This window comes from Cupressus sempervirens, chromosome 10, assembly GCF_028749045.1.
Source record: "Cupressus sempervirens isolate cs-2001-9-10 chromosome 10, ASM2874904v1, whole genome shotgun sequence".
In the NCBI taxonomy this organism is placed as follows: Eukaryota; Viridiplantae; Streptophyta; class Pinopsida; order Cupressales; family Cupressaceae; genus Cupressus; species Cupressus sempervirens.
The window spans coordinates 40,196,960-40,220,005 of record NC_143127.1 but is presented as its reverse complement, the minus strand read 5'-3'; the positions used below and the strand labels follow the sequence as shown (position 1 = coordinate 40,220,005).

General features: G+C 37.7%; 1 protein-coding gene across 1 annotated transcript; it reads right to left on the bottom strand.

Moving 5' to 3' along the window:
• Positions 1-20,191: 20,191 nt before the first annotated feature.
• Positions 20,192-22,824, bottom strand: LOC149532457 (protein S40-6-like). The gene is made up of 2 exons (XM_089804813.1): positions 22,456-22,824; positions 20,192-22,153 (listed from the first exon to the last, which is right to left on the bottom strand). Exon 2 carries the CDS (start codon positions 21,264-21,266, stop codon positions 20,505-20,507), a length of 762 nt encoding a protein of 253 aa, XP_089660939.1. The 5' UTR covers positions 21,267-22,153; positions 22,456-22,824; the 3' UTR covers positions 20,192-20,504.
• Positions 22,825-23,046: the final 222 nt, after the last annotated feature.

Sequence of the window (23,046 nt, the reverse complement as noted above, 5' to 3'; positions counted from 1 at the left end):
AGGAAGCATTTGTGGCTTCATTAGGCAGGTGGAATAGGAGAAGAAATTGGTGTGTGAGTTGCAGCTTTGTTCTTGGCATTTGAGGATGTCTATCCTCTCTTGTAACATTCTAGACGTCATTCCCTGGGGGTTTGGCCTTTGGAATTCTTTCTTATTGGCTTCATTATCAGGCAGTTTAGTTGCATTTCCGGCTACAGGCAGATTTGATATTTTGCTTATATCTTCTTCACTACTTGTCCGACGCTTATGCCGCTTGGAGGGAATGGTATTATGAAGGTAGTGGACTGATTGGAGGACAAAGTATTGTAGCAGCAAGTTCGTAAGCATGGGCTGGAGTATTATGACAATATTGCTGAAGTAATTAGTGAGTTGATAAATCTGCCATGTATTTGGTTTTATGAATTCTGAAAATAACATTTTATTAGCAACAGTTCATTTCCACTTTGCATATTATTGTAGTTTCTTTCTTGTCTATGTTGTATGATACCAATTCCATGCACGAAACACAACAAACAAATAAACGTTTGATTTCCAGAGTTATAAGGGGTTTTAAGAAGTTGAATGCAAACTGTTTGACATAATTCCTTTCAGCAATTTGGTTTAGTTTTTGGGACATCCAAGGGTGTCCATTACAATAGCTAACATGAGAAGTCAATCACTTTTTGTTTCGAAAGATCCTCAAACTTCTAGGCAAGGAGATGATCTAGAATAGAATCTAGTGGGAATGTTATGATGAGGTCACAACTTTATGGCAGGATGCAACATAGATGAAATACCAGTACCCATACCCCTTTTGATGAACTCTAGCAGGAGGTTCATGCCTAAGGGAGAGGATGTGAGGCCTCACCCCAACCCGTCATAGCATAGATATGTTTACTTGCATTTTGATATTCAAGACTCTGATATCTTGACAGTTATTCGAGACTTGGATGGATAGCGGATTGTTTTATCTATTGATTTTGATATTTCAGTAGTGTTTGCAATTATGATATGTACTAAGAACCTGATTCTATGTATGGGATGATCAAACACATATGGATGCAACTTTATGACATGATAGAATTATATTATAATGTGATGTAAAATATTAATTGGATTATGATGGTTTATGATATGCAGATAAATGTTAAATTGACTATGATGATTTATGATATGCAGATAAATGTTAAATTGATTATGATGATTTCCAATATGTAGATGGATGTTAAATTTATTATGATGGTTTATGATATGCAAATTTGAGATTCTAACAACTTGGATGATTTAATTGAAATGAACAGGAAAGGGAATTTAATTTGAATTATGTTAATATAGATTTCGTAAAATTTGAAATTTTGCATTTATGATATATATTTTATATGACCTCCTTGGACTATTGATGCTCGAGTTTAATGTGCAGGAAGTGAAACCATGGAAATCCTTAGGGGAAACAATTTCCAAACTTATGTGAACACAGTTTAACCAAGGCAAATCTTTGGAAGATTCAAAAGCCTTGTTGTGAAAGTATTTTGCTTTGTAAATGTAAGTGTGCTTGTATGTGGAAATGTTAATCATAAAGGTGCATTAGGAACATGTCATGGATGTGGAATGTGTTTTTATGTGTCACTTGACACTTGTGGATTTTGTGTGCAATGACATGTCATTTAGGGTTTTGATCATGGTGGCAATTTTCCCTAAAATTAAGTACCATGTTAATAAGTAAACCCACTTGACAAAGGGTAGGATGGGTCACAATCAAAAAATTCGAATTTGGACTTGGCTAGGGTTTTGAGGGGTCAATAGGTGGTCCCAAAGTGTCTTTTAGGTGAAAATAAGTTACCCATATGATAGTACATCATGTTAGGGACCTAATTTTGACCATGTGAGTGCCTATACAGCCTAGGGGGCCCCTTTACCCATGCATTCTTCCACCAATTCGAAATTAGAGTTGTCACATGTGTTTTCTCTCATGTTTTGACTAAACCAAATATAGCAAACTTAGAGGGAGACAAGTTTGTAAGAGGAAGTGGCTTGATGTCTTTGCTAAAAATAGTTAGTTAGAAGGCCTTATTAGAGAGTTTTGGACAAACTAGCAGGTTGTTCACCCACTCTCTAAGCTTAGAGACAGTTAGGGTTTGGAGACGGACTAAAGGAGCTCTACAACAAATATCATTGCCTTAGCTTGGACCAAGGTTGGTGTTTCAAACCACGTGCATTTTCTTTCTTTTAGTATTGCATAGTAAATTTGCAAGCATGGAGCATTTGTTATGGGATCTTGCATTGTATTGTGAATCTTTGGATGGTAGATTTTGGTATTGTGTTGTGCCATTGTGAATCTTTGTATTCTGTTGTGGTGGTATGAATGTGCATTGTGTTTCATAAAATTTATTGGTTTTTCTTTCTCGAATATCCTTGTTTTGGGATTGAATGTCAAGTGTTGTTATGGGTGTGAGGGCTTCACTCACCTTTTGGGAAGGGAAGAGAAGTCCAAGGTGAAGGGCTTAGTTGGGCTTCAAATATAGTTGAGAACCTTGGAGTATGGGCTCCATTGTATGCCATATTCATTCATATCTTGCTTTGGGGGTGACAAGGGAAAAATTGTGTAGAAAGGAAGTTAATGGAGTATGGGCTTCAAGGAAGCTATAGCTATTGGAAGTATGTTTGGAGGATGTTTGTGGAAGCCCCGAAAGGGCATGGAATTTGTTGATTTGTGAGAAGCCCCGAAAGGGTATGAAAAAATGTTTATTGCAGGTATGGTATGATATGGCAAGTCTCCTTCTTGAAAGCACACCTTCACCCTATGTTCAAGGTTCCATTGGTAAACCTTTGTGAAATACCCTTGGGATGGGATTGTTCAAGTTTGTAATGTGATGTTCATGCAATTGTAAGATTGGAATGAAACCCAGTTTGGATCTTGTTTTCCTTGCTCGGTGGGTGGCTTCAAAGAAGCCTAGGATGGTAGGTGAGCCTCCATGGTTCCTAGTTTGTGTGTGTGCAGGTTTTGTGAAGATGGATTGCTTGAAGATATTAGGGTTTCACCCTTGACAAAGTTGAAAAATCAAGTGTGTAAAGAGAAACAAGTGTTTCATGTCATCTCAAATGTATTGTGATATCAAGCTCCCATTGTGGTTTCATCATGGTGTAAAAGAGAATTCTTATCATTCGTTATTGTTTGAAATTGTGAAAGGAAAAATTGAGAAATGGTAAATATTTTACTTGTAAGAAAATATTCATTATGAGATTTGATGTATTATGATGAAGTTATGTAATAAGATCGTTCTTCTTATGTTATTTGTAAATCATTCGATAGAAATATTCTGTAAATGTTGTGTGGAAGAATATTATAGATATAGTTGATCAATTCAAAATATAGATGTTTGCATTGTAAATTCATATGTTACGTAATGGAAGAAAGTTGCCATACTTTGATAGTTCATTTTGTGTGTATGAAAATTAGATCATTTGGTTTTCAAGTTCTAAGATAACACCATCACATCTTCAACATAATCACTAAAATTCAATGGTAGGATAAACAAAAAAAAAAATTAGCTTGAGAAAAGAAAACACCTAGTCCAAATCTATGAGAAGACTTGTTGTAGGTACACATTTCCTCTAGAAAATGTATGGAGAAAGGAAATAAATCCTCCCCCAAAATATAGAGCAATAAAATAATAAACATAATATACTCTAGAATCTAGTACATTAAATATTATAAGCATAACATTTATCCTAAGGGGAAGGAACTTTAACAACATCAAATACTCATTTTATAGGCATTGCAAATGAAGACTCAAGTGAGTCACGTGACTTTCATGTCACCATCATGCCAATCAAAAAGACTAATATATAAAATTAAAACATAATGGGATATGTCAAATCCTAAAACATTCCCCAACATAGGTAAAATTTAAATACAAAAGAAAACAATATAAAATGAAAGAATAAACAAAACCTAAATTTTATTAAAAAGGAGTGACATATGCTAGGACGGAGCTAAGTCCTAAGAGTGAAGGTCTTATCACAAATACCTAGGCGCTGATTTAAAAATTCCATCACATACCATATGCTACAAGAGCTTGCACATTGTGGAAGAGAATTAGGTGCCTTTTAATGTGTCCCATCACCCTGACATATGGCAGGGCATCCTACCTAGGCGCCTCCTCTCCTAAGTCAATCTTTAGCACATGTTAGGTAAAGAAAAGGTGCATACCCAAGTAAGCCCTCCCCACCTTGGCACCTCCACCTTGTAACACATAAAGGATCGTCCCACTTGGTAATAGATATTTAACTTAGGTCATTAGAGTTTTGATTAAGTAAAAATAGGTTTTGAAAGGACCCGAAACCTTGTACAAAGGGATAAGAAAGATATAGCAATGAAAACCAAATACAACTGTGGAAAACCACCCGACAAACTGAGAGGGACACGCAAAAATCCCAACAAGAGGGCAAACAACCCAAGACACAAATAAACCATCAAGATTTACATTTTGATCCTTTCTTTTGAGATCTTAAAGCCATATCAAACGAGAGAACGAAGGATTTCACTTTTTTCCTTTTAAGTGTAGTCCAACCATCCTCCACCTTCCCTGCCATGCTCTGCCAATCCCCGCAAACCCCCGAAACCTCCCCAGCCAAAGAGTGAGGAGCAAAGTTCTAGACAAAAGGGACAACAGCAAAAATCTGACTCAAAGTAGGCAAAGAGTCAGGAACCACCGAGTCAGTAGAAGACAGGACATCAGCACCACATTGAGGCCGAACCGTAGAAGGGAACCCAAGTACAACATCTGAGGTATCAACGGAAACCTCATCCAGAGTGATATCATTAGAGTTATGATTAGGTGTTAATTAGATTAATAATTTATATTGTTAAATGGAACTATTAGGATGATTGGGAATGTATTTTATAAATTGGTATTATTAGGATATCTATAGAAAATTCTTATTAAAGGAATTGTGGAATTGTTTTGGGGGTGTAATAGTCTACATTTTTTTGCAAGAATAATTAAGTCGATATTTGGGTGTATTTAAGCATAACCTAGATTATTAGATTGTAGTGAATAGACATGGAATGGTAGGGTGCAATTAGTAATTCAAAAGAATAATCCTAATAATAGTAATAAGTAAATAAATGATTAATTAAAATAAAATCAAATAAATTAATGAAAATTATAAAATAAAGTTAAATGATAAAATAATAATAGTTAAATGAGATAAGAATATTAATTTTGGATAAACGGGTTGTTAGAAGGTATTGTTATATAGAATATGGAGGATGAATAATTAAGGGTCGTTTTAAAATGCTTTGTTGTAAAACATTGTTAGGAACCTGTGTGTTCCTTCTGTTTATTTTGTTGGAGTAGTGTTGTTGGACGCATATGCTTTGTAAGTCGTCCCGCGAGTATATTTTATTATCCCACATGCATAGGTAGTATTACTTTTCTAGATCGTACCCAGTATATAAGAATAGGTTGAGGCCCTTGATGGGCACGAACGAATTTATTGTATTGAGCTTGCTCAAAGGAGGTTACCCCCTCGAAGTGGCCTGCGATCAGTAGATTCATTCTGAGTTCTGCTATCACTTTGTGTTCTGTTATTTCGAGCATTCTCACGATATTGCTATAAGGAGGTTCATCACATCTGGTATCAGAGCACTCTCTTGGGCTCGCTGGGTGGAAATTACATAAAATTTTTTTTTTTCTGTCGTGGCCTTCAGGTTCCTCTCACTTCTAATATCTCTTGTTATTGCAATAACTCTTTTCAGTTGTTCTGTCTGTGAGTGAATTTTTCTAAGTCGATTGTTCAAAAAAAAAAAAAAAAAAAAAAAAAAAAAAAAGAGAGTAAAAATTTTTCTGTTTTTTAGTCGTAGCTTCCTTGTTTGCTTTTTGTTTCTGCTCATACTTCCGCAGAACGTCTGCAATATCATTTCGCATACTTCCTTCTTTGGCAACCCAACCCCAAATTTTACATATCAAAGCCCTAAATCCCTCATTTATCTAATTTTAGGGTTTGCCCTATCTTTTTCACCTCTCATCCAATCGCCACCAAACTGAGCCACAAGATTCAATTCCTCATTTTGCTCCCTTATCCCTCTTGGACTGTTCGCCTCATTTCGCCTCCCTACCCTTGAAACCCTCATTTTTCTTTTTCCCTTGTCCCCAGATAGTCCCCCACCACCCGTCGAACACCCATTTCCTATATGAGTTTTACCCAAATCCAAGTTTGCCGTAACTAAAAAAGTTTTTGTTTCTCATCTTCTACCCATTCCCAAAAAAAAAAAAAAAAAAAAAAAAACCTTGTTTTATGGTTGTTACCCGTACAGGAGCAAAAATCATGGAAGAGGAAATTGCATCCCTCAAAACCAAACTTCAAGATCTGGATGACAAAATTCTGGGTCTTAACTTTCAGCAGTCAGCCATGAGCCGAAACCATTCAGGAGATACTGGGTCCTCTTCTGGCAATTTCCGTGGACCAAAGCTTGATTTTCCGCGCTTCGATGGTTCTGATCCGACTGGATGGATCTATAGGGCAGAGCAGTATTTCAGCTTGCATAATACTTTGGATAACCACAAAGTCCCCCTTGCATCTTTTCATTTGGAACATGAAGCTCTTCAATGGTTCCGTTGGTACATCAAGGCTAATGATGGCCCAACGTGGAGAGAATTGTGCACCCTCATTTTGGAGCGCTTTGGCCCTAGTTCCTTTGATGATTTCACAGGAGCACTCACTAAACTGCGTCAAACAGGCACTGTAAGAGAATACCAGACAGAGTTTGAAAAATTAGCTAATCACACAGAGGGCTTGTCTGATGAATTCTTCCGTAGTTGTTTTGTCAGTGGTCTGAAGGATGCACTTCGCTCAGAAGTCAAAATGTTTCGACCTACTACAATGATGGAATCCCTTGGGTTGGCTAAGTTAGCGGAAGACAAGATTAGTGCTCTACAACGCTCCAGATCTAATTTTGTTCCATTCAGAAATACAGGTTCTCACAACCCTCCAGTCATACCAGCTCCCAGAACTACTCCGATCAAGCACTTGTCTGAAACAGAGATGCGAGTCAGGCGAGACAAAGGGCTTTGTTATAATTGTGATGAGAAATGGTCTCGGGGCCATAGATGTGTTCAGCAAAAGCTCTATCTCTTGGATGTGGATTCTCCACCGGAACTGGAAGAATATGTAGATGCTCAGGAAACAGTGGATGATGAGGTTGAGCCTCAACCAGCCTGAACCTCCTTCACCAGAAGCTCCACCAGAGATATCTGTCCATGCTTTGGCAGGAGTCACTACTCCACAAACCATGCGGGTCCAGGGTTTCTTCAAGAAGATCCCTCTTACTATACTCATTGATTCTGGTAGCACTCATAACTTCATTGATCCACGAATAGCCAAACAGGCTGATTGCTTTATCCATCCCTGCTCTAGCTTTGAAGTCATGATTGCCAATGGGGGCACTTTACCTTGTAAAGGGAAATGTCGCAATGTGCGTCTCTCTATTGGAGATTATAACATGCGCTCTGACATGTTTGCCTTACCCTTAGGTGGCTGTGATGTGGTTTTGGGTGCCCAATGGTTACGCACTCTTGGCCCCATTCTCTGGGACTTTGCTGAACTTTGGATGCAGTTTTCAGCTGAGGGGCACCAACACACTTTGAAAGGCTTACAACCAGGGTCTCTCAGCATCATCAGTTCACACCGTATGGAAAAACTTCTTAAGAAGAATTCACATGGTGTCATCGCTCAGCTCCATTCCATTCAGATGCAGCCATCAGCAGTCTCTAGCACTCCTGCCGATCTCCAACACATTTTGGACAAGTATTCTGGTATATTTGCTGAACCTGTGGGATTACCTCCTTCTCGTCCAGAGGACCACCGTATTCAGCTCCTTCCTGGCAGTGTTCCGCCCAACATCAGGCCCTACCGCTACCCATTTCATCAGAAGACCGAAATCGAGATACTTGTCCGTGACTTACTGAAGCAAGGTATTATTCGCCCTAGTACCAGTTCCTTTTCTTCTCCAGTTCTGCTTGTTCGCAAAAAAGATGGGTCATGGCGACTCTGCATTGATTTCCGAGCACTTAATCATCTCACTATAAAGGACAAGTTTCCCATTCCAGTTGTTGATGAACTTCATGGGGCTCATTTTTTCTCCAAGTTAGATCTTCGTTCTGGGTATCATCAAATTCGGGTTAATGAGGAGGATATACCTAAAACTGCCTTCCGCACACATGATGGTCACTATGAATTTTTAGTCATGCCCTTTGGCCTCACGAATGCTCCTTCAACATTTCAGGCAGTGATGAATAACATATTTCGACCATACCTCCGAAAATTCATTCTGGTCTTCTTTGATGATATCCTCATATATAGCAAAACTTGGGCTGAGCATCTCCATCATCTGGAGCTTGTCTTGCAACTTCTCTCTGATCATCAACTCTGTGCAAAACTATCTAAATGTGTGTTTGGCCAAGAGGAAGTGGAGTATCTTGGGCATATTGTTGCACACCATGGAGTGCGGGTGGATCCTACAAAAATAGATGCCATGAAAACTTGGCCGCATCCTAAAACTCTCAAGAGCCTTCGGGGTTTTTTGGGGTTGACTGGCTACTACCGCAAGTTTGTCAAAGATTACGGGAAAATTGCAACACCATTGACAGCTCTATTAAAAAAGGATGCCTTCTCCTGGACCCCTGTTGCTGAGACTGCATTTGAACAACTGAAACAGGCTATGTGCAGTACACCTGTTCTCGCGATGCCAGATTTTTCCAAACCCTTCACTATTGAGAGTGATGCTTGCGGCAATGGATTGGGTGCTGTTCTCCTGCAAGATGACCATCCTATTGCGTTCACTAGCAAAGCCCTCTCTGGTAAGAATCTAGCCCTCTCTACTTATGAAAAAGAAATGATGGCTATTTTGCATGCTGTACAGAAGTGGCGGCCATACCTCTTAGGGAGTCATTTTTGCATCAGAACCGATCACCAAAGTCTGAAATACTTCCTGGAACAACGGGTATCCTCTCCTACACAACATAAATGGGTCAGCAAACTCATGGGGTATGATTATGAGATCACCTACAAGAAGGGTAAGGAGAATATTGTGGCAGATGCTCTTTCTCGCACATTTGATAATCAAGCTTCCCTTTCCGCTATTTCTATGCCCATTCCCAATTGGTTAGCGTCTGTTCAGCAGGGCTATGACAGTGACTCTTCTTTATCTCAAATCATTCACCAGCTAGCCAATAATCCTTCTGCTATACCACATTACTCTTGGGATGGTGCTTCTCTTCGATACAAGGGTCGGCTAGTGCTTCCTCAGAACCCAGCTCTACATCAGGCTATTTTTTATGAACTCCATGCTTCTCCTTCAGCAGGGCACTCAGGCTTCCTCAAAACTTATGAGCGAGCAAGGAGAAACTTCTTTTGGAAAGGGATGAAATAGACGATTCAACAGATGGTGGCTGAATGTGATACTTGCCAACGCCACAAGGGTGAAACGACCCTCCTTCCTGGCTTGCTCGAACCATTGCCCATCCCTACACGGATTTGGACTGATATTTCTATGGATTTCATTGAAGGGCTTCCTAAATCCGGTGGCAAGACAGTGATCTTGGTTGTGGTTGATCGTCTCTCGAAATATAGTCATTTTTGTGCCCTCAGCCACCCCTATACTGCCTCCTCTGTTGCACAAATCTTCATGGACCAGATATTTCGTCTTCATGGACTCCCTTCTTCCATTGTCTCTGATCGTGATGCAACTTTTACCAGTCATTTTTGGACTGCACTGTTTCAGAAAACTGGCACCAAACCGAAGATGAGTTCGGGCTATCACCCACAAACTGATGGTCAAACTGAAATTGTCAATAAATGCTTGGAAACTTATCTTTGTTGCTTCACTTCCGAACAGCAACATCAGTGGGCCAAGTGCCTCCCTTTAGCTGAATGGTGGTACAATACCTCTTACCACACTGCCTCTAAAATGACTCCATATGAAGCAGTCTATGGTCAGGCACCTCCAGTGCTCCTTCCCTACACTCCCAACAGCTCACCAGTCCAGGCAGTTGACATAGTTCTCCGCAGCAGGGATCAGATTCTTCGTACCTTACAGGATAATCTTCACATGGCCCGTAATCGGATGAAACAGCAAGCCGATCAACACCGTTCTGAGCGCTCATTTCAAGTTGGGGATATGGTTTTTCTTCATCTACAGCCATACAAACAATCCTCCCTAAAGCTGAAAGGGCGTCATAAGCTGGCCCCAAAATTTTATGGGCCTTATAAGATTCTGCAGAAGATTGGTTCAGTTGCTTATAAACTGGAACTTCCTCCTTCTTCTCGCATTCATCCAGTCTTTCATGTTTCTTGTCTAAAGAAAGTTCTGGGTACCACTGTCAGCGCACAAACTACTCTCCCTGAAATGGATACGGAAGGATCCATTATCCTGGAGCCGGTGGCAATCATTGACCAGCGCACTCGCCAGCTTCGCTCTCGCTCCATCTCGGAGGTCTTGATTCAATGGCATGGCATGCAACCAGAGGATGCTACCTGGGAACCCCTTCTTCAGATTCAACAACAATTTCCACACCTTAAGCTTTGAGGACAAAGCTTTTTTCTAAGGGAGAGGGGATGTTAGGAACCTGTGTGTTCCTTCTGTTTATTTTGTTGGAGTAGTGTTGTTGGACGCATATGCTTTGTAAGTCGTCCCGCGAGTATATTTTATTATCCCACATGCATAGGTAGTATTACTTTTCTAGATCGTACCCAGTATATAAGAATAGGTTGAGGCCCTTGATGGGCACGAACGAATTTATTGTATTGAGCTTGCTCAAAGGAGGTTACCCCCTCGAAGTGGCCTGCGATCAGTAGATTCATTCTGAGTTCTGCTATCACTTTGTGTTCTGTTATTTCGAGCATTCTCACGATATTGCTATAAGGAGGTTCATCACAAACATCTTCACCTAAACAACTACCGAACTATTATAACCACACCAATGCAGAAATTGGGTTTCGCAATCACATAAGTAATGACTCTCTTCGAGGGTAGGATGCAAATCAAAGATGATAACAAACACCTGGCGATTTTGTCATAACCTAGATTGTCAATCTTTGGCACACCCCTCTCGTGGAAACCTGAAGTGCATGATTCTAACGAAGACAAATCCTTTATCACCAATTAACGTTAGTATCTCCTAACTCAATGATCGAGTTAGTATCTTCTAACACCCTCAAGGAAACTAATGTTGATGCCCAGACACCCCATAGTTCGATAGAACGTTCATAGCAAGTATATATCTATACACATTATCTTTGGTTCATCTTTCAAAAAAAAAAAAAATTTGTTTGGTTGTGTTTTGCCCTGCCTTTGGAAGGAAACTAATGGAATCACCAAGTTCCATATTAGTTTTATAATATAAAAATTTTATTGATATACCAATGCTTGCAAAAGGTTTATTAATTTGAAAAAAAAAATTGAAATTGGAAAATACAATTTTTTTTAAATTTTATTAGTTCATGATGAAAAAGGCAATGAAAAAATTCAATTTTCTTCATAAAAAATACAACTATTTTTTTCAACACCTCTATTAATGAAAGCATTAATTGCAACCTTATCTTTTCTTGTGACTAGTGGATAAACTTTTTTTTAAAATAAACATTTTTCTAACACCTCTATTAATGAATGCATTAATTTCAATTTTATCTTTTCCACATTTGTGACAAGTGGATAAAAAATACTTTTTTAAAGACAATTAGTTTTAATTGATGTTTATCTTCGTAAGTTGTAAAATGTTATTCAAATATAGATATTTTAATCAAATATAAACATTTTAACTCTTTTAAATTGTCAATTTCCAAAAATTATTTTTTATATAGTTTAATTTCATATTTATTTTAATTTTAATTTGTATATAAGTTTAAATTAGAATTTAATTATTTTTATTTTTACATATCTAAACAAATATTTTTAATACATTTTCTTTTATTTTTTATTTATATATATAATTTTATTAGATTATACATTTATTTAACATATATAATTTTTACTATATTGATTTTTTTTAATTTATACTTTAAAATACATAATATTAATTTTGTATCAATTTTAATAAAGTTCAAATTATTTAGCTTGGTATATTATTAACTTTATTTATTATAAGTGTGTTTGATTTTTTTAAAGCATCATATTTGTTATTTTTAAATTAATTTATGTTTTTTTTTTATGCATTATATTTAACCTTAAGAATATTGTGCAGCTTTTGCAATTGGATGAATTTATCACTTCAACTCTTTTTTTAAAAAATTATATAATTTTGCCTATATCTCATGCATAATTAGTTGATAAATATCTTTGGTATGATAAATGTTCTTTAGGATGTCATCTAATTTTAATTTAGCATGATACTATAATGTTTATTTATATATTCTTTTACTATTTTAATTAATATACATCATTGCAATTATATAATTTAATAATATACTAACTATACTCGTAATTTAATTTAGTTTAGCACTATAATGTTATATTTTTCATTACTATTTATTTGTTATTTTATTAAATTAAATACATTATATTTTAACCAAAATCTACTTCAATCAACCATAAAATCATGAAGGCAGGAACTTTGGCGCCCCTTGTTAAAATTAGGGCATGACAAAGGAATTGTATATAAAATCCTTCTACTCGGTTTCTGACCTCTTTCCCCAATGGCAAGGCCAAATATTGTCATTAGCTGTACTGCCCCTTGCAAGAGGGAGTTTAAGCTCCCAAAATTCCATTACTAAACAGATATTTGCGGAAGGTACATACAGATATAATTTATTAAATTGTTAATCTGTTGAACATCTCCCAGTCTCCAACTATCAAGTTTTCTTGAAATTGCTCGCAGCATTCATCGAGTCACCACCACATATAGTTCTTCAATGAAATGGCAGTTTTATGAAATAAGAAGGAATCAGTGAATCAGAAGACAAATCACGGTAGTTAAGGCAGCCATTAATATTATAAAATGAAAATTATAATTAATGTTAATTTTCAATAATATCAAGGGGCATGTTAAGCATGTCTATTACAGGGAAAAGGTATCTAAGAGAGTCCACAAACAAGAAGAAGAAGAATCATGAGAAAACATTTATTATCTGATTTCTACTCTTGTGGAGAACGGAGCTACAGTTCAATTAACCTAAGGACAGAGCCTCTAAGCCTGAAATTGGAGGATGAAATCCACAAGTCCTCAGAGTAACTTCTCACAGACATCACCATACTGTGAAGCTTATCAATCTCTGTTTGAATCAAAATATCCTTTCAACTAGCAGTGGGTTATGGAATTTTAAGGCAGATATCTGACAGACAGAGAGATGTTTGAAAGGGATTTTATGAAGTAGATGTCTACAGACACAATGATAAATTAGTGGCCACAGCAGCAGATAAACCGAGACTTTTCTAAACTATATTCTAAACACCTTATTTGTAATAGACAATAAACTAAGTTAAACGGAAATTTCTGGGTTGATTTTGCATTTATGTTTAATTGTGCGCACAATATTGTGAGCTAGGGTTTACTATATTTAAAAAAATTAAACAGGAACTAACATTAGGATGATATTTTTCCACATAAGAAGACATCAACAGGGGAACTAAGATACCCACTTGACTGCCTATTGACCTTATCCTTCTTAAACATTTATACATCTGAAAATCATTCAGCAAACTGAGTTCCACAATACAATTATGAACTAAGTTATTTGATTGAATTCATAAAGGTTCATCATACTGCTTGTTGATTTTGCTATGTTTAGTTGCTTAGACTGATTCTATACCAAACTTTAGCTGATCTTTTGTAGAACTTGTAGCAATTTGAAGAAGAAAATGTTTTAAAACTTAGCTGAAGAACAAAAAAGCAGCCAACAATGTTCTTGTTCAGTTCTGATACATTAAGGAAGTAGGCAGTTTGCTAATCTGGATTCTCTTGCATACCATATTCTGTCTTTCGTTTAAGTATCTGCCAGTCCACACTAATCTGTCAAATTCCGTAATCACCATTATGTCCTATATATACAGTACTGTATTGCGATGGTTTTGAACTTGTTTTCATTATATGGAAGCCATCTACAGTTAAGTCTCTTTTTTTCAATGAGAAATAGTCCCGCACTTTTCTACCTCAGTTCAATATTCTTTCATCGCATGCTGACATTCAAGCAGTCCTTTCTTTTACCATAAACTATGGCAAAGTGTTCTATGCATGAGCAAATAAAGTAATGCATGTGCCAAGGCATGGAGATTTCAAGATTTGATAGAGCTTATTAAGTGTGACCATGTTCTTACATCACGCACCTTCAGGAACTCTCTTTTTAATTATAAAATGTTGCCAGATGTTCTATAGATGAGAAAGATAAAAGCATAAAGCAGAGCAAGAAGATTTCAAGAGTTTGCATAGCCTGCTGAATTTTCCCATACCAAACCAGTAACTAGATTGACACCCAGACCAAGCTCAACATAATGTATCCAACCTTAATGTCAAGGCCAAACTCACCTAAATGCTTCCACTACACAAGAATAATCCTCCATGGGAATTCATCTTTGCATTGTAGGTGAAAAAGAATAATTCCCCTGTACAGAAGCAATTGCACCAGTCCCCACACTAAAATTCAGTGCAGCATGCAAAAATTTTTTATTGTGAAAACCGCATTTCTAGAAGGGTTGCAGCTAGGTAAAGATATTCAAGTAAGGTGCCAATATATATGTAGTCAAATAAAGCAATACAGTCAAAACTAACTGTGACATTACACCACTGGAAAGCTGTGACATGTCAATTCGGATGTCATATGTCTACAACAAAAATGGTGTATCTCAGGCAATGCCACAGCAGAGGGTAGTGCACATTGAAATTTGCTAATGTCAACCTTCATAAAGCTTCATTGAAGACCAGGGTGGCCTTGAACTCTACAAACTAGTACCTTGAAATCATTATCCACAAACAGAAGTTTCTACTTATGATGGTCAATCTAAAGGAACCTATGCAAGAAAGAATGCATGCAGTGGCAATGCACATGGTTGTACAAACACTGCAGCGGCAATACTAGCTAATCAAGGTACTGAAGAAGTATGGTTGTCTTTGAGTAGCACAAAGATCTCCCCAAAAACAATGTAGTACATCACACAATCAATTTACTTCATGTATCCCTCCTTCCAAATAACCCTATGTATCACAAATCTGATCAAAAGAATGATCGTCAACTCTTGATCTGGGAATTGATTGATGAAGCATCCGCTCTAGCTCTTTTCCAAGTAACAAGTCGATGGTTCTTCTGCAAAAGAGAAATGGCACATGACACCTTTGCATAGACTATCACGCACTCAACAAGATCCAATGAAGAATAGACACCCTCTGCCATGCTTTCATGACCTCTTTGGATCATCTCTGCAATTCACAATACTTAGATTGATCTCAAATCGAAACATCACAAAGTACTAATCCATCTCAAAGACATCTGTAAGATACCTTTCAAAACCAAGGGGTATCATACAGATGAATGATTACGCATTTCAAATTGGCCAATGTAAACAATATTCAAGCACATAGAAAACAGCATCCCACATCCTATAATAGCCCAATGGCACATGACACCTTTGCATAGACTATCACGCACTCAACAAGATCCAATGAAGAATAGACACCCTCTGCCATGCTTTCATGACCTCTCTGGATCATCTCTGCAATTCACAATACTTAGATTGATCTCAAATCAAAACATCACAAAGTACTAATCCATCTCAAAGACATCTGGAAGATAACTTTCAAAACCAAGGGGTATCATAAAAATGAATGATTATGCATTTCAAATTGGCCAATGTAAACAATATTCGAGCACATAGAAAACAGCATCCCACATCCTATAATAGCCCAATGGCACATGACACCATTGCATAGACTATCACGCACTCAACAAGATCCAATGAAGAATAGACACCCTCTGCCATGCTTTCATGACCTCTTTGGATCATCTCTGCAATTCACAATACTTAGATTGATCTCAAATCAAAACATCACAAAGCACTAATCCATCTCAAAGACATCTGGAAGATGACTTTCAAAACCAAGGGGTATCATACAAATGACTGATTGCGCATTTCAAATTGGCCAATGTAAACGATATTCAAGCACATAGAAAACAGCATCCCACATCCTATAATAGCCCAATACTAAATGCAAGAATAACAAACACAAAATGTACCAACAACATTTATGCTTCTTTACAGTTTTTCTAATTTTCTGCTAACAAAATACATTCAAAGGGAAGATACCAATCTAATACAATTCACAGAGTAGAGTACTTCCAGCTTACAAACTCTACACTGATTGATATGTATTGCTCCTGAGAGTTCCTGTGCCCATGATAATAGGTTCACACTAAAAGGTTTTGTCTCCACTGGATCTGGCTGCTATAGTAATGGCCACAAACATTAAAATGAAAGTTGAATACTTGTTGACTCTTTAAAAGTCCCTCTTTTCTCAAGCTCTATTTTATAGCCCCAGATCCTCAATCGTGGGAAGTCAATCCACAGATACTTAGGGCCCGTTTGGTTGCTGGAATAGGAATAGAAATTTTGGAATATGTTTTCTATTCTCCGTTTGGTTCATCAAATGGAACAGGGAATAGAAATACATATTCTCATTTTACCTCTAAAATGAGCTTATACCCATTCTAAAAGATAGCTGTTATTGGAATAGCCATTCCTGTTCCCAATATTGCATCCCTATTCTCCATTGCTATGCCTGCAGCCAAACAGGCCCTTAGTTTCTGTTCAAATGGAGGACAGACGACTCAGCAAATGCAAGATATTTCTAACAAAAATCTAAAAGTCTACCAGCTTATTTAACTGCTAATCCTATGTTAACAATTTGTTAAATAAATAGTAGTGAACTGAAAATTAGGATATGACGCATCCCTTCACCAACTCCTCCGCCATGGTCTACTTGGATGACATCCTCATCTTCAGCAGTACTAGGCTTTGAAGATCTTGGACACTTTGCATAGAAACAAGTTAAGCACAAATGTGCCTTTGGCAAAGTCCAAATCCAATATCTAGATTCTAGAATACATCATTATTATGTAATCATCCATGTAGACCGAGAAAAAATCACGGTAATTTGAATTAGCCAATGCTAAGCAACATCAATGTGCAACTTTCTGACTTGCAGTCTCCTATTGCACATTGGTTCTTGGATTTTTTTGAAACTGCTTAGTCACTAAGGCAAATCATGAACACCAAGGTAGCATTTGTTAGGACACATACACAACAGTATGCCTTTGAGAAGCTCGAGCAACAGCTACTCTGGCAATGCTTGACACTGCATACCCCTTTGAGATTCAAACTAATTCAATTAGCTATGCACTTGGCCCAGTACTCAGTCAAAATAAATATCGGACCACTTACCATTTAGAAACCTTCAATTACACAATTCAACACTACTATACCAACAAGAAAGAATTTTTAGTGATTATTCAAGTTATTAACCAATGGTGCCACCATATTCTTGGTAAGCAAACTTCCATTTTTGTCCACATAAAGTAGCTCCAAGAATGCACACCATAAAGTGAATGGTAGATTTGCAGCAGTTCCATTTGGCAATCAAGAACAAGAAAGAGAAAGACAGTAAGGCAAGTGATTGCTCTAATTGACTGCCTCTCGCACATCACAATATTGGATTTCCACGGTCATTGTTGGACTAGGATCGCCCAAGAAAAGTGTAAAAGCTTCTTACTAAGCAAGCCCAGATTTCATACAGCCCTACACCGACTGTTCAAGGTAAACTGACCAGTAACTTTTACTTGTTTGACAAGCTTCTTTACAATCTCAAACATCTCTACCTCGTCAACAACTCATTTAAGAGATACACCACACCAAATTAACTGGACAATTCAACATTACCAAGATATTGGCCATGCTAGTATTTAAAGTGGCCTCGTATGAATGCAAACATTGAGTACCATATCCCAATGCATTGCCACTCCAAAAGAAATAAGGTGGGGCTCTCCACATTACAAAGACCCTAGGAGTCTATCAACATGAATTTTACACGCAGATTACCTAGGACAAAGCATCAAAATAACTGTGTTTGTTGCAGTAGATATATGTTCACCATCATGGGTACAAGTAAAGCATCACAAAACAAGGGGCTGCATGTCTCTTCTTTACTCGTGTATTAGTACATTTTAGGTGACCAACATCCATGGTGCGACTACAACATTCAGACTGTTAGCACATTCTAACAATCCTTGTGGCAGATTTTTGAAACACAATTTCAATCCATCCATAGCTTTTCATCCATAAACAAATAGCTAGATAAAGGTGGTCGACTCAACAGTGCATCTTTTACTTTCATATCGACAACCACATATATGCAGTGACACACCCACTAACATGGGGTAGCAACCTGCTCTACTAGCATGTCTACAACAAAGTTCTGCATAGTTTTGAGAAATAGTCTTAGTTACCAGATTCGTGCCCTACAGGCTGGATCCGGATTCGTGCCTAGATTCGTCCGGATTCTTCCAGATTTATTTTATTTTATTATTATTTTTTAATTATTTTCTTATATTCGTAATGGCTTTGATTCATAGATTCATACTATGAAATGATTAGTTTTAAAATTATGTATATTTCTAATTGGGAAAAAAATCATGAATCCACAGATCCGATTCACCTGCCCGAATCGGCGACTAAGGAAATAGTTTGTTGCAATCATGGCTTGGGTTCCAACTACCAGCATCCTTGGGCATATCCTTCTGTGGACCAACCACTGCAGAATCACACAAACAAATGGGAAGTAGATAGAGTGCTAAACGATTTGCAACAGGTACAACAAAGTCTCTCACAACAACAACAAATAGATAAATAACACTATGATGCACATTGCACAGCTTACTCATTCAGGGTCAAAGACAAAGTCTGTTTGTATCTTCAAAAGAGTGTTTTAGGTCCATACACCATCTTGCACACAATTGGTGAGGATTCTTTTGTTCTTGATCTACAACAATACTTGGGTTAGAGTCCAATATTCAATGTGGAACTCCTCAAAACATATATCCCTCCACTTCTTGAGCTAGCGACAACCCAATATCCTTCAAACATAGATCCTGAGCACCTGCGCATAACTATTCCAGATGAAATCTCATTGACAATCACTACTCACATGCACTGCAGCGCTGGTCACCTATCCAGACTGGAAAAGGCAAAGCAATGTGCAGATCAATCAAAATGGTTCAATCTTCCACCCCTCAACATTCAAATTTCATAGGGCATCAAAGATGCTATTGGCCATATCGCTTATCAAAAGAGGCAAAAGATTGTAGTACAGCCATGCAAGCTTAAAGGAATGTTGCACAAATAGCTATAACACTTGACACCAAAACACAAATCTCTACACCATCTGCCATTACCACGCAAGCATCTACAAATTTGTGCACCATTGCCCATGAAAAATGCAGTTCTTTACAGGCTACCACACAGTGACCTACGCAGTCAACAAACTTGCACAAATAGCACTTGCAAGCCAAGACATTTGTCTATAGACCGTTGAACTGGAACACCAACCGTCACCAATTGGAAGGTACAACAATCACAGAATATGAACCATTGTGTCCTATTGTAACTATATTGTACCTATGGTCATTCAATTATTCACAGAGATAGGCTAGCAAAGAATAGTCTAGTTAAAGATGCATATACTCCTTTCTAGTCACTAACATTCTCATTCTCAACCAAGCTATCTATAACATCCATTGCAACTTATTAATTTGTCTTCAATGAATGTAGGACACTATTGTTAAAATTCTTCCTGCTCATTTTAATGTAAATGGCATCTGAGCTACTCAAAGCAATAATTTAAGATACACATAAGCAGCAGAAAATCTTGTGTGAAATTGAGTCTCTATCTCATAGATCCAAAAGCAAATAAAAAATAGAAAGAAAGATATGTCATTGTAACAATTTGAAATTACGATCCCATTATTTTTTGCTTTCCATAAACCAGTAACTTTATTAAAGATGATGTGTTTTAGCATCCAGAAAATATACCAATTTCAAGATAACTAGAATTTGTTCCCCTTGGAATTCCCATCGTATAATCAGATGAAAACCATTTGCAAAAAGTATTCTAAAATTAGAAAAATATTTCAAATTAAAGGATATGAGGCCAATTTTATGCAAAAACAAAGAACGAAATGTAAAATTCAGCAATTACATTAAGATACAAGATTTTTTTTACAAAGAAAAGTCCAGCAAATAGAAACCACATTTGCAGAAGATGTGATTTTGCACCCAAAAGGCATAGCAATTTGAAGAGAACTAAAAAATGTCCCTGCTGAGTTTCCCATCTTATAAAACCAACAGGCATATAATGCTATCCAGTAGATACAGTTTTGAATCTCAATGGGAAGAAATCATTCTTTTAAAACCCAAAAAGCCAAAAATCAGAAAAGAAATTTTAAGCATCATGATAAACTGGGGATTCAAAAAAGGGAAGAAAACAGAATCAATCAAGAAAACCCGTTTTCCGCCAAACTGCATTGCGCACTCGTCTTAGATCACGTCCTTTGAGTGTCCGGCCCAAGCCCTCATAGACAGAAAAAGTGGTCATATGGCTCCTTGCATTATCACGAGCCAAAATCTCATGCGGGGGCAGCCTCTCTTCATCCTTATCATCATCATCATCCTCTGCCTCGAACCCTTCTGCCAACCCAGGGATTGCACCACCTTGGGGTTTGGTTAACTCATGGTTTGTCTTTGACCAATGGGGCACATTCACAGGCGCAGACTGGTGATACTTGTGTGCAGAGACTGAATACTCCTCATTTGAGCCTTTTGAGTTTGATCCCATGGATGGAATAATTATCCTTGCAGTAGATTGACCAAAATTTGCAGCAGCAGTTAATGGCTTCTTACCAAGAAGGCTTGATCTGCCCAGAGCTCGGTTGCCATCATCCAGTACAGCTGATAAACCTGCAGTCCCATGTTCTATGCCCCTCCGCATCCTTCTCCTGCCATTTTCTTTGATACTGGATTGTAATGGGACTGCCGGTGAGCCCATTACAGTCTGCCAGGGAGGCTCTTCCTTTTCCTTGTTCTTGGTAGATTCCTCTCCATAATCCCCTGCCCAAACCACATCTGTTTCATTCAGTTCAATCCCACCATTGGAAGCAACGCTCTCTGCAGCAGCAGCAGCACCTAACAAGAGCTCTGCCCTCCTCAACCCAGACGTAATTCTCCGTGGTCGACTATTGTTTCCTCCCTCCATTCTTTAAAACCCTTATAATTTGTGGCCAAAAGCACCACACTAGTACCACCCCAGCATACACTGCAGATGTGATCGCTAAACAACAACCTGCGTGTTGCCAAGAAGCAGCACAGAATGCGATGGCTAAATAGCTAACTGTTCTGTTCCAGTGGGCACCATGGTACAAGGTACTTTGGTGAAAAAATTGACCCCTATATCTAAACCACAGAATATAATGATCAAGGAGCTCACTGCTATCTAGCCATTCCCACAACAGGATAAAAAAATGTTGCCAAAGAAAATAAAAAAATTAACCGCGTCTCTCAAATGCACACCACGGAATATGATAGATTAACTAGCCATGGTATGGATTAGAACATGCAAAGAAGTAAATAAAGATTCAGCACTTAGGCTGTTACCCCTACCATATAGCACCACGGATGTGATAAACACTAAAGAGATATCTCCCCAGAGCGCACTAAACCGCTGTTTCCACAGTTCGCAAGGATTTAAAAGCAATTATTCTTGTTAACTTTTATCTTCCCAACATACACCATGAAATTACTTCTAGCTAGAGCATTTAATCATAACCAGCCTCTATCTCCCCGACATTCACAGAAAAATAGGACATTTCAAAGCCGCCTTTGCAAAAACAAAATCCCACTCACTTGTCGACCAATAAGATGAAGTCCAGAGACAACACCCCGACCCGGTTGCTCTTCACAAAAATTGCACACACTAATCAACCAGAAACTAGATCCCTGCTCACAAAAGTCCCACCAAGATTCAATTCTCCAGAAGTGGCGCATAAAGAACGAGGTCAGGTTGAATTACTTTGAACAGAGATGAAGGAAGACCGTCTATCATCAGTACCCAAATAAGATCACATATTGAACTGATTGTTTATTCTGCATAAAATACATGAAATAATTTAATTATACATTTGCCACCATTATCAGACCACAAAACAATGTAAAAGCTAAGCACACTAGAAAGGCATCTTCTGTGCCCCTATTAACAGGTCAAATCGGTGGCGCAGAAGAGAGACTTTAAGACAAGAAGATGCCTCATTTGCATCGAACTCTAATCTCTCCCCTCTAATATTTAAAAATGAAAACTGTCTCTACCTAACTTTCAAAACCCAAAAAAAAACTTTAAACAAGGAAAAATTATTACTTTCAAACAAAGTAGGAAAGAGATTGACCCGCACCTTATCCTCTTTCCGGCATCGACAAATCGTATCATGTATTGCTTCCACTTTCCCACCAATCTCTACCCACTCCCCTTTCTTTCTGATCAAATTGTATTTTAAAAAGACCTAGAACACAAAACCCCGATAAAATCTTTACACAGAAAGAACGGAAGCATTGATCCACAGATACCTCAGTGTCACATTAAAACCCTAATCTTCCAATCCGTCTTTCGTTTATTTTTCTTCTGCCCCGCTCTCCTGTTAAGCAAAAGAAGGGAAAAACCTACAAAATCTGAAAAAAAAAACTTTAAACCCTCGGCGCTTGCCCGCGAGCTCAATTATTGCTTCTTCAAAAAAAACTATATAATTAATAATAACAATAATTCTAAAATTATTTATTTCGTCTGTCATTATCTTGTGTGCTGATTATCCAAGCTGTCACTATCAGCTGCTTCTGTCGGCGGGGTCTCTGTGTGCATGTCCTTCGGAATCTTCGATGGGGACAGGGGTCTTTGCCTACGTGTCAATATTCTCACCTGGTGTCCACGTCAGCAACGGGAACTAAATGAATATATAAAGGAAGATTGCCATTAGATTCGCAGTCCCATG

What these genes read in the sequence shown, in the direction of transcription:
- LOC149532457 (XM_089804813.1), bottom strand. Translation starts at nt 21,266, where the DNA reads ATGGAGGGAGGAAACAATAGTCGACCACGGAGAATTACGTCTGGGTTG.